The 15,432-nt window shown below is 48.7% G+C and overlaps 2 protein-coding genes across 2 annotated transcripts in view; one reads left to right on the top strand and one right to left on the bottom strand.

Annotated features, from left to right (window-relative positions):
* Positions 1–2,013, bottom strand: part of LOC310821987 (dihydropyrimidine dehydrogenase [NADP(+)]-like) — a gene marked incomplete at both ends in the record, with an annotated part of 13,631 nt that extends 11,618 nt beyond the window's left edge. The window contains one exon of the mRNA XM_083694276.1: positions 1,836–2,013. Coding sequence (XP_083550402.1) covers positions 1,836–2,013 — 178 coding nt within the window. The remainder of the gene's footprint in view (positions 1–1,835) is intronic.
* Positions 2,014–3,551: 1,538 nt separating this feature from the next.
* LOC310821986 (uncharacterized protein) lies at positions 3,552–11,189 on the top strand (the record flags this gene model as incomplete). Its single annotated transcript, XM_083694275.1, has 6 exons — positions 3,552–3,605; positions 3,881–3,973; positions 5,066–5,147; positions 5,368–5,474; positions 6,015–6,165; positions 6,499–11,189. 6 exons carry the CDS (start codon positions 3,552–3,554, stop codon positions 6,501–6,503), a joined length of 492 nt encoding a protein of 163 aa, XP_083550401.1. The 3' UTR covers positions 6,504–11,189.
* Positions 11,190–15,432: the final 4,243 nt, after the last annotated feature.

Here is a 15,432-nt window from a genome sequence, read left to right as displayed (position 1 = left end):
AGCTGCTGCTGTCCACCTGATCACACCTCCTCCTCACCTCCTCACCTCCTCCACAGCTGCTGCTGTCCACCTGATCACACCTCCTCCTCACCTCCTCCTCCTCACCTCCTCACCTCCTCCACAGCTGCCTGCTGTCCACCTAATCACACCTCCTCCTCACCTCCTCACCTCCTCCACAGCTGCTGCTGTCCACCTGATCACACCTCCTCCACAGCTCCTCCTCACCTCCTCCACAGCTCCTCCTCACCTCCCTCCTCCTCACCTCCTCCTCCTCACCTCCTCCACAGCTCCGTCACATCCATGACAGCTGTCAACGTCATTCCATCGTCATGTTCTCACCCTGACCACTGGCTTTCCTTTACCCTGAGACAGCCTGTTAGGTTAACCCTTCTTTTCTCTCCTCTGTCCATCTGTCTCTCTCTCTCTCTCTTTCTTCTTCTTCTCTCTCTGCCTCTCCACCTTTCTGTATCTCCAACTCTCCCCCCCCCTCTCTCTCCCCATGGGTTTCCACAGTTGGTTTTTCACTTCAAAGCCCCATTCTATGTGTTTTCTCACACCAATCTATATTTTCCCTCCGCTTCTCAGCTTTTCTCTCTCTCTCTCTTCCTCTCTCTGTCCTCTCTCTCTCCTCTCCCTCTCTCCTCTCTCTCTCCCCTCACCCTCTCTCTGTCTCTGTCTCTCTCCCTCTCTCTCTCTCCCTCTCTCTCTCTCATCTATCTCTCTCTCTCTCTCTGTCTCTCTCTCTCTCTCTCTCTCTCTCTCTTTATGTCTCTCTCTCTCTGTCTCTCTCTCTCTCTCTCAGTCTCTCTCTCTCTCCCCTCTCTCTCTATGTCTCTCTCCCTCTCTCTCTCTCTCTCTCTCTCCCCTCTCTCTCTGTCTCTCTCCCTCTCTCTCTCTCTCTCTCTCTCTCTCTCTCTCTCCTCTCTCATCTCTCTCTCTCTCTCTCTCATCCCCCTGTGCAGGACCAGATCTGTGTTCATCTGTATCCACATACGACCCCAGAAGAGAGGGATCAGATGCATTCACACAGAACAATAGATCAGAACAGTGAAGAGACGCATTCATACACCAGGAGAATAGAAATGTTGCTCACCTAGAATTGTTTGTTTCCATCCATCATCATTGCTGTCACAGCCTTAAAAGGTTGCCTGTCAAAGCGATGTTCACAGGGAAACGTCATACAATATTAATCATCAATACTTCAGCTGAGTCTGCTCCTGACGTGTTTCATTATCGCCTGCAGAGAAGACAGGAATGCAACAGATGAACACACATTCATAGAGAAGCTGAGGAGAAAAACAGAGAGTAGATATGAATACAAAAGTAGACATTTGCAGTGTGGAAACATTAGATTTTATGTCTTTCCTGACATTGTACTTCCATGGACAGGTGGTAGATGATATACAGGCCATCCATAGATGATCTACAGGCCATCCATCCATCCATCCATCCTCCATCTATCCATCCATCCATCCATCCTGAGTGGTGGGTACTGACCTCTGGTTCTGGTACCTGTCTCCTGGTACTGTCTGTTCTGGTACCTGTCTCCTGGTACTGTGTTGTCTGGTACCTGTGTGTTCTGGTAGCTGTCTGTTCTGGTACCTGTCTCCTGGTACTGTGTGTTCTGGTACCTGTATCTTCTGGTACTGTGTTGTCTGGTACCTATGTGTCCTGGTAGCTGTATCTCCTGATACTGTCTGTTCTGGTGCTGTGTTCTGGTAGCTGTCTCCTGGTACCTGTATTTTGGTACTGTGTTCTGGTGCCTGTATTCTGGTACCTGTCTCTCCTGGTACCTGTCTCCTGGTACCTGTATTCTGGTACCTGTCTCCTGGTACCTGTATTCTGGTACCTGTCTCCTGGTACTGTGTGTCCTGGTACTGACCCGGGGGTGCTTGTCTCCTGGTACTGACCCAGGGGTGCTTGTCTCCCTAGGTCTCTTCGGCCCGGGCCAAGACTGATGCCCAGGGTACCACGGCCAAAGAGGGCGGCCAGGGCAAAGTGAGTCCCTACCATCGCCACATCACACTCCTCCTCCTCCTCCTCTTCCTCCTCCCCCTCTCCCATTCTCTCACCTGCAGATCAATCTCTCTCTCTCTCTCTCTCTCTCTCTCTCTCTCCTCTGATATCACTCTGAAGAAATTATTCAAGGGACCTGTTGTAGGATTCAGAGGACCGGCTCATTGTAATGCATGGAATGGGATGAAGAATGGTATCATTCCATGCGTTACAATGAGCCCATCCTCCGATTTCTACCTCCACCAGCCTCCCCTGGGGTATATTTTCATACACACAGCACTTCAACCATCATTCTCTAGCCTGGGTGGTCCTCCAGTGTCTCTCAGCGGTGGGTTTGGTCTGTGATGTGATTTGAAGGTCGAAATGAACAAAATAACAACATGAATATGAATTACAGTGGCCAGCAGCTGTCTGTCACCACCTGTGTCTATGAGTTTAGTCTCCTACACACACACACACACACATACAGCTGTAGGCTCTGTGATCTGGGAGCTACAGTCTACAGGGATCTACAGTCAGAGTTGCAGGGCTGGTTATTAGAGCAGTTGTCTGTGAGATGGCTGGTTATTAGAGCAGGGATCTACAGTAGGCAGTTGCAGGGCTGGTTATTAGAGCAGGGATCTACAGTAGGCAGTTGCAGGGCTGGTTATTAGAGCAGGGATCTACAGTAGGGAGTTGCAGGGCTGGTTATCAGCGCAGGCAGTGAGACAAACAGACATTGGCCCTGGATGTGTGTTTGTAATGATGAGTCACCCAGCCTGCTACCTGCCCGCCTGCCTCCTGCGTCATCCAGCGGAAAACTCATCTACCCAGCAGGCATCTCTCTCAGCCGCAGCCTCAGGAGATGAAGAGAGGGAGTAAACAGGGCTCTCTTTCTTTCTTTCTTCCTTTCTTTCTTCCTTTCTTTCTTCCTTTCTTTCTTTTTAACTGAAATTCCCCAGCCAATCAGTCATTGGTATCAGGGTAGAGACAGCAGTCATGTGTGTGTATGCTTGTGTGTGTGTGTATGCTTGTGTGTGTGTGTGTTTGCGTGTGTGTGTTTGTGTGTGTGTGTGTGTGTGTGTGTGTGTGTGTGTGCATGTGTGTGTGTGTGTGTGTGTGTGTGTGTGTGTGCGTGTGTGTGTGTGCATGTGTGTGTGTGTGTGTGTGTGTGTGTGTGTGTGTGCATGTGTGTGTGTGTGTGTGTGTGTGTGTGTGTGTGTGTGCACGTTCTTTCTGTTCACTTATGTCAATGCTTTAATCATCTAGAGTTGGACAGAGACGGTCTGCATGTACAGAAGATGCTGAATGTTGTGTGTCTGACCTTTTTACCAGAATGCCTTAACATGTTATGATTCACACGTAGACGAGCGTCTGCCCTCCTCATGCTGGCTGCTCCTTCCCCCCCCCCGAGTCATTCATGTTCTGTACATACTGACTTACATGCTAGGCAAACTGGCTTCCATTTTGGCACCAAATGTTCCAACATTCTAGAATTTGATGTACTGTACGTTCTCGTTCTCAGTGGAGATTGTTCTGGAACCTTCGGTGCCAACATGGTCGCCCGTGAATGTTCCACGTATGAAACAGAGTTTGCTGATGAATCCCATGTTGCTTTGTATACCTATGGCTCTGCCTCACCCCCCCCCCCCCTCTCTTCCACTAACTAGGCTCTCTAGTGTCCCTTGACCCTCACCCCCCAAAAACCCCACCCCTCTCCCCCACTACCTCTAGTCTCTCTAGTGACCCCCCCTCACCCCCCCCCCCACCATTCCCATCCTCACCCTCTCCCCCCTCCCTCCTCCACTAACTCTAGGCTCTCTAGTGACCTTTGACCTCTCTAGTGACCCCTGGCCTCTGCTGCTGTGCTGTGCTGTTCTCGTAGGTTCAGATAGTCCACAAAAAGCTGGACTTCAGCCACATCACGTCTCGATGCGGCTCCAAGGACAATATCAAGCATGTCCCTGGAGGAGGCAACGTAAGTACAGTCCCAAACCAACCCCTACACCCTACACCCTAGCCCCTACACCCTACACCCTAGACCCTACACCCTAGCCCCTACACCCTAGACACTAGACCCTATCCCCTACACCCTACAAGCTAGACACTACAACCTACACCCTAGCCCCTACACCCTACACCCTAGCCCCTACACCCTAGCCCCTAGCCCCTAGCCCCTACACCCTAGCATTTCCCTGGAGGAGGCAACATAAGTACACCACGTAAGTCCCAAACCAACCCCAACACCCTACACCCTAGCCCCTACACCCTACTACACCCTACACTCTAGCCCCTACACCCTACACCCTAGTCCCTACACCCTAGTCCCTCCACCCTAGCCCCTACACCCTAGCCCCTACACCCTACTACACCCTACTGCACCCTACTACACCCTACACTCTAGCCCCTACACCCTACACCCTAGTCCCTACACCCTAGTTCCTCCACCCTAGCCCCTACACCCTAGCCCCTACACCCTACTGAACCCTACACCCTAGCCCCTACACCCTACTGAACCCTACACCCTACACCCTAGCCCCTACACCCTAGCCCCTATACCCTAGCCCCTACACCCTACCCTACTGCACCCTACACCCTACTGAACCCTACACCCTACTGAACCCTACACCCTATGGGCTAGGGGCTGATTTGGGACTCAGGGCCAGGGCTCTCATATGGCTGCCTTCCCTATAGCTCACTGTCATGTTGTGTGTGAGTGTGTGAGTGTGTGTGTGAGTGTGTGTGTGAGTGTGAGTGTGTGTGTGTGTGTGTGTGTGTGTGTGTGTGTGTGTGTGTGTGTGTGTGTGTGTGTGCGTGTACCGTGTGACCAGAGATAGCTAGCTTTATATCTATCTCTTTCCCTTTCTGTATGTCTCTGTGTCGTTTACTGTTTCATTGAGAAAAACATCTCAACTCCATTTCAGAGGATACGCCTCACAGACCGACATCTCTGCTGCATCTCAGCTGTCTCTGTTTGACTCCATCATCAGGGCTGAACAGTGCTGTGAAGGTGATTCATAGTTCATACTTTGGTAAAACACGGGCGCCATCTTGTTCTGTTGCCCCTCAGGTCCAGATTCTGACTAAGAAGGTTGACTTGAGCAAGGTGACATCCAAGTGTGGCTCCAAGGACAACATCAAACACAAGCCAGGTAAGAATTTCTCTGTCTCTCTCTCTCTCTCTCTCTCTCTCTCTCTCTCTCTCTGTCACTCTCTCTGTCTCGCTCTCTGTCTCTCTCTCTCTCTCTCTCTCTCTCTCTCTCTCTCTCTCTCTATCTCTCTCTCAGTCTCTCTGTCTCTCTCTCTCCCATCTCTCCATCCCTCCATCCGTCCGTCCATCCCTCCATCCATCTAACCCAGTGGGTTCTTCAGGAGGTGGAGATGTGAAGATCGAGGCCACCAAGGGGAATGGGAAGACCAGGTCCAAGATGGGCTCCTTGGACAACGTGGGGGAGGAACCTGGAGAAGGACAGAACAAGGTGAGCCTATCATCCTCCTCTCTTTCTGGAGGCCAGGGAGGCTGGCAGAGGTAGAAATCGGAGGACGGGCTCATTGTAATGCATGGAACGGAATAAAACTGAGCCCATCCTCCGGTTTCTACCTCCGCCAGCCTCCACCGTTGTAGGCCTACATGCTGTTACAGAGGGTGACACAGCCGTAGTTTCATGTCTCAGATGCAGCCATCTTTAACATGGTAGTAGCTGTCCGTGTATGTTGCTATTACAGAGAGTGACGCAGCATTTTCATTGTGCATTTACAGGCTGTGTCCACTAGATGGCACCGGTACCCAGGTTCACCACTGCTTCATACAGGCTCATACATGTTAGGAATGACGGTGCTTCTTATACATACAACAGTAATGTTTATGTGTGTTTGATACCATTCCTCACTCCGTTCCATTCATCAAAATGAGCCTGTCCTCCAATTTCTACCTCCAACAGCCTCCCCTGACTGAGTGTATGGCAAAATATCCCATTCTCTTCTCATCTCTTAAAAAAACCTGCTGTGTCTGCTCCTAGGCCGAGGTGAAGACATCGCCCCCCGGTGGTACTCCAGCTGCTACAGCAGGAACCAACGGGAAGGAGAACGGCTTTAAAGACGCCACACCCTCTCCCTTCGGGGGCGACGGTCTGCGGGACCTGGGCATGGACAAACGCATCCCTGAGACAAGTATGTACCCCACCCCTGACCCAACGCCCCTGGTGGTGGACATCTAAAGCCCAAATAAATCAATTGCCGATAAAGGCAATGATCCTCAGACGTGGGATGCCAGAGTTGTTGGGTAGTAGTTGTAGTTGTCAATCAAATACCGCATTATTTATTTATTATTAATCATTGTTATTATTATTTAGACTTTAGAAAAGTGTAGATGAATTTTTTTCTTGCTGTTGTTATAACAGTTTATTCCTCTCTTTCCCTTTCTGCCTCTTCTGCTTCCCTCCTTTATCCCCCCTCTATCCATCCCCCCTCCCCTCTCTTTCCTCCCCCTCTTCCTCGCTGCAGATTGAGTCTCCCCTGCTGAGCTTTGGCGAGAACGCACGGGGCTCGCACCAACCAACCACGGCGCAGAACTCATCTCCTGGCCCACCCTGATTGGCCGCTTCCCCCCACCCCCATCGCAGCACCTCTCTCAAGTGTTCCTCTGGGGTCCACCAGCCAGCCTCCCCCCTCCTCCCCCTCTCCCCTCCCCTCCACTCCCCCTGCCCAGTTCGGCCCCTCTAACCCAGGCACAGGCATAGGCCCAGGGGGTTCGCTAGGCTAACTACCGTACGCTAGTAGGACAAGGACTCTACACACTCCCAACTCCTCCAACACCTGCCTAATCACCTCCTCACCACCATACGGTATCCCTCCGCCGCTCTCTCCTCCTCCTCCTCCTCCTCCTCCTCCTCCTCCTCCTCCTCTTCGTGGTACCTCTCTGTTCTAGTCTTCTGGTCTCTTTCTGGAGCTAGTATTCTAAAGCTGGGACCAGACCCCCTTCAGAAAGAGCATGGTTGAGGCGTTCAGGCGTCCCTGTGACGTTGCTGTGGCGTTGTCGGAGGGTTGTGGTCTCTGGTCTCCTGGATGGCTCTGGCTTCAGTGTTGCAGTGTTGTGGAGCGGCCTGGTGGAGGCGCTCTGCGTCATTATCATGTGTTAGTTAAGTCACATCAGCGCAGAGTGATATTAATATACTTGCCCGCTTCTTTGGTTCCCGGCAGCACACTAGTCTTCTCCTCTACCTATACTGTACGAGTCTCACACTGCTGGTGTTATACGCGCTGTACTCGTATTCTGTATTCTACCTTATTCTTCTACTCTACTGTTTTGTACGCAGTCCTTAATCTGGATCACAGCGCCCACAGTGAAACACTGTGTGTCCATTTAACTGGAGACTATCACAAACAAGCCACTGCTGTCTACGTGACTGGCCTAGCCGTATAGGTAACACTTCCCCCCCTATTTAACCCTAACCCTAACCCTAACCCTAACCTAACCCCTTAACCCTAACCCTAACCCTAACCTAACCCTTTACCCAAACCCTTACTAAACCTAACCCCTTAACCCTAACCTAACCCCTCAACCCTAACCTAACCCCTTAACCCTAACCCAGACCCCTTTACCCAAACCCTTACTAAACCTAACCCCTTAACCCTAACCCAAACCCTGCTCCCTACCTACCTAAACCCTAACCCAAACCCCTTAACCCGAACCCGAACCCTAACCCTAACCCTAACCCTACTCCCAACCTAAGCCCTCCTGAAGAACAGACCTCTCCCTTTGGGGACCCCAGACCTCACCTGAGATGTAGCTTGTGACATCATAGTGACATCATAGCCTGGCTATTAGAGAAGAAGCCCTTATTGTGAGCATGTGGGACTGTCATGTGATCCCAGTGTACAGGGGCTACCTAGCCACGCCCCCCTCTCCTAGCCAATGATACAACAGTATGTTCTATAATCCCTCGTAACTCACTCCGCCCCCGCCCCCCCCCCCCCACCTGCCACCCCCCACACTGAGAAACCACTCTCAACAATAACAAACTAGTAGGCTGTTGAAACAGTAGGATATTTAACATCTCTCTTTAAAACAAACAAAAAAAAAAACTCTGTATTGTGTTTTTGCGTAAATTATTGTAAACAATAATGAGCTGTGTTGTTATGTTGTTTCATCATCAGATATACCCGTTTCCTCTTCCTGTTACATCTCTCAGAAAGCAATACAGTACAGTGGTGTTCACTGAGGATGCTGCTTCCTCCCACACACACGCCCACACCTGACCTACCGTCTGGTACAGGCAGACAGGCAGACAGGCAGACAGGCAGACAGGCAGACAGACAGACAGACACACGTGACCTACCGTCTGGTACTGACAGACAGGCAGACAGGCTGACAGACAAACAGACAGACAGGCAGGCAGGCAGACAGACAGACTGACAGACAGACAGACAGGCAGACTGACAGACAGGCAGACAGGCTGACAGACAAACAGACAGACAGGCAGGCAGGCAGACAGACAGACTGACAGACTGACTGACAGACAGACAGACAGACAGACAGACAGACAGGAGGCTGGACAGTCAGGAGAGGCAGCATACGGAGTGAGGAAAGGCCTGTTTGGCCTAGCAGGGGGTTGGGATCCTCCAATGATGTTTGTGCTGTCCTCCAGTGACCTAGTCTCTGTAGTCATGGTGACGGGGCACGACGTGTAGAGAGTCACGTTGAAGGGCAACAAGAACAGATAGTTTTACCTTTACCTTTACAAAACCCAATCACAGTTTAAAAAGTCAATCTAGACTGAAGTTTGTTGAGGACAAAACGTCTTAAATGTGTTTGTAAAAGTAATGTAATAAGAAAATATTGACTAGGATTGGATTTGACTGGCTGCTATAACGCTGTTGGTCCCTCTGTCAATGGAGACAGTACAATAGGGCACAATCGCTTCATTAAATGTTTTCCTTTAATTAACAAATAAGATGATTTACTCTGATTAACATGCTGTAGGTTTCCTAAAGCGGTTGTTGGAAGTGTGTAACACGGTTATGAATGAGGATCGGGGGCGGAGCCTGTCTCATTTCCCAATGACAACAGTTAGACTGCTGTAGGAGGTTGTCGGACATGTGATGCGTTGCTGGGCAGAGTCCAAGGGAACCCCATTGCCTTTAAAACACTGGTAGAACGGCTCCTAAAGCACTAAACGCCACCCCCTTTTAGACCCAACGCTGGCACACCACTCCTGTGAGAGAGATATTGGCCACTGGACACCAGGGGAGGCTGGTGGAGGTAGAAACCGGAGGACGGGCGGGCTCGTTGTAATGCATGGAACGGAACGACCATGATGCCACAGGTGTTTTGGTGTTTGATTCCGTTCCTCATTCCGTTCCATGCGTTACAACGAGCCCGTCCTCCGATTTCTACTTCCACCGGCCTCCCCTGCTGGATATAGATGGACACGTGTGATCATGCCTCGTGGTCTGAAGGCTGAACTGCAACAAGGCTGCAGTTCCCAGAACCTCACTTGTGTCCCAACACCCTATTATTAAAACCACTTGTAACTACTTGTATTTAATTCAACACATACTGTGATAATGTGATGCTGCTTGATGTCAATAAAGTTTGATTAGGATCTATTGGAATGTGTGCGTTGCTACGTATGGAAGAAACAGTAGTGATTAATAACGGCATAGATAATCAATGAGCAAATGATCAAATTATCGAGCACCTTATGATATTTACGTGGTATTTCTTCCCCCCAAAACACTCCCTCGGTTAGAATCCTTCCCACTGAATAAGTCTAACACTGATTAAATAAAGCACTTTGAATCCCCAGCAGTGATGTGTGTGTATGGTGGTGACTGAACTAAGCTCGATGTTGGAGGGGGGGGGCTGTTGGCGTAGTGGGACGGCGAAAGATCGGTCTCTAGTCTCCACGGTGACGGTAACCTTGGTAACCTTGCTCACTGGACAGTCACGTTACCGGACGTCGGTCGGTGTGTTCAGTAGCAGTGAGCCGGTTGCCATGGTCGTCGCCTCAGGCTTAGTTCCAGATCCACACTCGCGGGCTACGAGAGGAATGACCTGACGAAGCGGCTGAGTAGTTGGCGTTCTGGTGTGGATGTTGGAATGCGGCTTCGCTCCCAAGTCAGTTCCCCTTGTGCCTGTTAGTCAGGCGTCCATTTTATTAACCCTTCCCTCCCCGGTGCACCTGTCCCCACGCCAGTCGTTTGTAAATAGACATTATTCTCACACGTTTTTACCACAGCAGAATAAACCAACCAGAGTTGTCGAATCAGCCGCAGGATCTTGACACGCTGACAGAAGCTTTCACGTTCATGAGCCCGTTTACCGACGTGGTGTTGTGTCACTTTGTTGCTTTTTGGAGTCTGCCTTTGTCAAGAAGGGCTGAAGTACAAGAATGTTTTTAAAAATGTAATGTATTAAAGATGCAAGATATGAATATTATGTATGAAGTTTTCGTTTTCGTTTTCTTAAAGATTCACAGATTAAGACACTTACTAAATCCAATTTGACTGCGAGAAGGAAGGAAGGAAGTGTGTGTTTAGTCCAGTATGGGGACAGCAGGCCGAGATGGTAATGGACTGGCTTTAGCTCGGTGGGTTAACTCAGTTACACACAGAGGACGTGGGTTTGAACTCAGTCTGTCACATAAACAACTCCCATATGCGGCACCTGACACACACAGCCCTTGAATGTCGTGTAGACGTCCCTTCCACGCACGCACACACACACGCACACACACACACACACACACACACACACACACACACACACACACACACACACACACACACACACACACACACACACACACACACACACACACACACACACACACACACACACACACACACACACATCCATGTGACACTAACAGTATAAACTAAACTGTCTTTCGGCATGTGTTATGTAGAGAGCTCCTGTGCAGCAACAAGGAGCTTGTAGCTGTGCTTCCTCTTCCTTCAGTAGGGCACGCCTAGTGTGTCTTATTCTATGAGACTACGGATTGTAGGCATCTGTCATAGATGAAGTTAGTTCATTGTCCCCGACCCCCCCTCCCCCTCCCCCTCCCCTCCCCCTCCTACTCCTCAGATTTGAGATGTAATGTAATTTGGTATGAAAGAGATGTTCATTGTGATTAATTGTTAACTAGTGATGTGATTATTAATCATGAAATAAAAGACAAGTAAAACCTGTTTGTGTGTGTTTGTGTATTTATTTACTCAATGACATTCTACGGTATCTATGGTGCATTGTTTGGTACTTGGAATTTGGTATTACTATCATCATTGTTTATGATAACTATCAAATATCAAATAACTATCATATCTGCTGTATAGTAATAATAAGAATTATAATAAGAATTCATTTATTTTGTATAGCGCTTTTATCAGTACTCAGACACTACATAGAACAACAATAGATAGATAAATAAAAAGTAAAACAAAAGCACAATCAGTAAAAACAACAATAAAAACAGTTCAAGATTAAAAGCAAGTTTAAAAAGATGGGTTTTGAGGGACTGTTGAAGGCGAAGAGCGTACTGGATTCTATGATGGTTCAGGAGAGTGTTCCCAAGAGTGGGGGCTGCAGCGGAGAAAGCCCAGTCCCCCCAGGTCAGGTCCCCCCAGGTCAGGTCCCCCCAGGCCCAGTCCCCCCAGGCCCGGTTCCCCCAGCCCTGGTCCCCCCAGGCCCGGTCCCCCCAGGCCCGGTCCCCCCAGGCCCGGTTCCCCCAGCCCCGGTCCCCCCAGGCCCAGTCCCCCCAGGCCCAGTCCCCCCAGGCCCGGTTCCCCCAGCCCCGGTCCCCCCAGGCCCGGTCCCCCCAGGCCCAGTCCCCCCAGGTCAGGTATAGTAAACCTGTACTGTACAATACATAAAGTATCTGACGTTACACAGTGTCTTAATGTCAAAGAACAGGTACACTGCACAGAGGGGAGACAACATGGTGATGCGTTGAGACAACGATGGCCTTTAAACGCAGACCAAGGAGACTCAAGAGCCAGCTGTGACCTTCTGACGGTGCCAGTCAGAGAGAACAGAGCTGTAACTCTGGCCTAGTCTTGTTGACAGGGCATTGTTTCCTCCCTCGTATCCTTGAGGACAAAGATAACGCTGTGAAATTCCTGCTGTCTGCCTTGCAACGTTTTACTGACCCCCAGCACCAGGTCACCTGAGGAGAAACCCAGTCCTCTATGCTACAGTACAACAGCTACACAACGTTGGTTCACATTGGTAGTGCACTTCTCAGTAGTACTGGGAAACTCTTCATAACTGTGTATGGTACTACTGTCTGAAATTCTCGGGTATTTGAAATGACATGGTAAAATTGTAATAACTACATGATAATACATCTTTTTTCATCTGTTTAAACTTGCTTTTAATCTTTAAATTGTTTGTATTGTTGTTTTTACTGACTGTGCTTTTGTTTTACTTTGTATTTTTCTATCTATTCTTGTTCTCTCCATGGAATGTAGAGTCTTTGAGTCCTGAGTGTTTCTGATATATTTCCATCGATCTGAATGACCTACAGTCTCAAAGGCCGTTTCTGAAAGGCCATCTTAGTTCCACTTCACCGCCTATTCCTGCCTTAAACTGCTACGAGAACGCAGATGAACTGTACTCTGTAACTTAAACCCAGACAGTCTTTTCACACCATAGTATTATTAGAGTTCTCACTTCTCCAGATGGGAGAGGCAGTCCAGTAGCCTACTAGGCACCTGCTGTGGGTCCTCAGAGTCAGCTGTCCACCATCTCTGACCCAAGTGTCCCATGGGGCGAGGGGGGGGGGCAAGGGAAGGTGCGAGGCAGAGGCACCTTGTCCCACGTTAAGTCTGTGACCACCTGACCCAGCTTGGGTTTCACACGGGGGACTATTGTTAGGTGTTTGTTCTTCTGCGGTGGCAGAGTGAGAAGGTCACATTTGAAGGGGAACAGGATGTATCCTTGTGTCCTCTCCTCTCAGCTGACACCAGTGGCTCGAGCTCCTGCCTGCTGGATCTGGATGGTCTGAGGCTCCTCTATGTGTCCATTCAGACTCCAACAGAGGACGACGCCTCGGCCCGCGCTCTCCACTGATGAGCCTCTGAACATGACATTCAAGGGAGAACACATGGCTAAATGTGTAGCAGAAGGTGGAAGATGGGAAGTTCATATTGTCGTATTGTAGCTTAGATGTAGACGTGCTGTTTTGATCTAAGAGGATGAGGACCCATTGCTGCGGTTTATGCATTGCAGCACCTCTGCTTAGTTGCCACGTGTCCTTATGGGACACATAATCTCCAATACATGATCTCCAATCCTTGAAAGGTAAGTGAACGTATCTTTTTTTTTTTCTTCACAGTAAAAATATGAAATAGGATTTTCTTCTGCATGACACAGGTTTATGTTCTGATGTTGGCCATGTGATAGGCTTTTAGTAGGAATTAACAGCAGATCATGTCCAACTTGAGAGAGGAACATCTTTACATTGTACATGTGAGACTTCCTCAGGCCTGGCCTGCACCTGGCACGTGTTTACGCGGGCCTACGGTACCGCGCGCAGCCACGCTAGCCCGCCAAACGGCCAAACGACCTGTTCTGCACGCGCTGAGTTTGAACTCTTTACCGTTAGGCGTCGTGGAGGAGCAGCCGGCTAGCTAGCGCAGTCTGCCACGGTCACATTTACACCGTTTTACTAAACCGTGTAAGTAAAACCGGTTTAGCCGACCGGTGTGTGTGTATGTATATTGTATACAATAATTATTTTCACCAGTTTTTGGTTCACTAGCTGGCGAAATTATCGTGTTGAACCGAACGCCCGTTACCCTAGCTAGCCGGTGCCTCAGATTACCCTCTGAGCTACCTTCGCTAACAGGTTGAGTAAATGTAGGTAAGTGGAATAGAAAAGTGTAACTGGAAAAGAAAAGCATTTTGTTTCAGTTCAACTTGGCTGGCAGCACTGTGGGTTAGTTCAAATGTTTCTTAACTGAAAAGCTAAAAAATAAAATAAAATAAAAAAAGGAAGGAAGGAAGATGTGTGTTGTCATGGTGACCCACTGCAGGAGACCACTGTCTCTGAAGACCTCTGGAGATGCAGAGAGGTAAGGAATCTCAAATGTATTTAAGCCAATAAAATGTCTAGTTTTTTCATTTTGAATGCAAAAACTATTATATGCAAATCAGATTTAAAAAGCCTGAATTAGATGTTTTTTTTAAAAACAACAACTGCCATCCGTTTTGATGGCATGATAAATCAAACATATTTGTTAATGTTGCTTAATATGCAGCAGTTGCTTTGTACACTTTAAACTGTCATGGAAGGAATTATGTTTGATTGATTGTGTCAGCGTTTGACCTACATACAGTAGGTGTCAGCACTGTTTCAATGACACCCTCCCTGTGTCTTGGCCACAATGGATTAGATTTACGCCTTAATGAAGTTATGAACTCATGTGACTCTTTCTCTGTGTAATTCAACCTCTGCCTTCATACATTCAACCTCTAACAGAGGTCCCCAGTTAGCTCTGTTACAGGCCTTGAACATTCCATTCCTGTGTGTTCAACACCACTCTAAGCCCAGCCATTCCCAGCTGCCCATAGTCCTCCTCTGATCAGTGATTTACACCGCCTTACACAAAGCACCTTGTCAGGGGCTGCAGCCTGACTCCCGGGGTCTTAAACAGGCTCCTATTATTAGTTATGTGGCATCTTTAACAATAGCACGTGAAGGACAACGAGACTGGTCTGTCCTGGTCTCTGGACCGCCTCTGATGTTCCATTGTCTGAACTCCTCTGTTATACTTTTAATGCAGGTTATTCTCATAGCCAACACTTGAGGACATGTGTGTGATCACCATTAGTTTAAAACACTAATTAATATGTTATTGTCTTTTTTTTTCCCCCACTTTGTTTTCCTACAGTTGGGACATTTCACTCACTGTTCATTCATGACAGACTTACACCACAAGGGGGCAGCAGTGAACCTGTCAGAGTCCTACTCCTGCTGGCTGTATTTGACTGCTTCCACCTCCGTCAGCAACACTGAGGCTGCAGGGGGAGGCACACAGCTCCATGCCTGTGGTCCTGCGCTTAGTGGCAGGTAACAGCACACAAATATAGGAGATATTCAGTCTCAAAGCCGTTGTTTTCTTGTTTAATAATTACAGACGGATGTTGTGCTGTGTGGTAGGCTGTTGATTATTGTTTCCTAGAGAAACCTCAGACACGTGTGGTTAAGAAAACAAAAACAGGAGGTTAACCTTGTTCCTCACTGTATGTGAATGTGACACGAAATCACTCTCACATTGTCTATGACGTCTGTGATGTTGTTCTGGAGATTAGAGTCTATTCAGCAATGATATGATTTGATATTATAGTGGGAAGCAAGCGTGTCACTCCCATAAAAAGGACAAAGACACAGGACATGTTGATTTGAATGCAATTGTACTTTATTCTACAATAAT

This window comes from Argentina silus, assembly GCF_951799395.1.
Source record: "Argentina silus genome assembly, chromosome: 22".
In the NCBI taxonomy this organism is placed as follows: Eukaryota; Metazoa; Chordata; class Actinopteri; order Argentiniformes; family Argentinidae; genus Argentina; species Argentina silus.
This window is presented reverse-complemented; position numbering and strand designations above follow the sequence as displayed.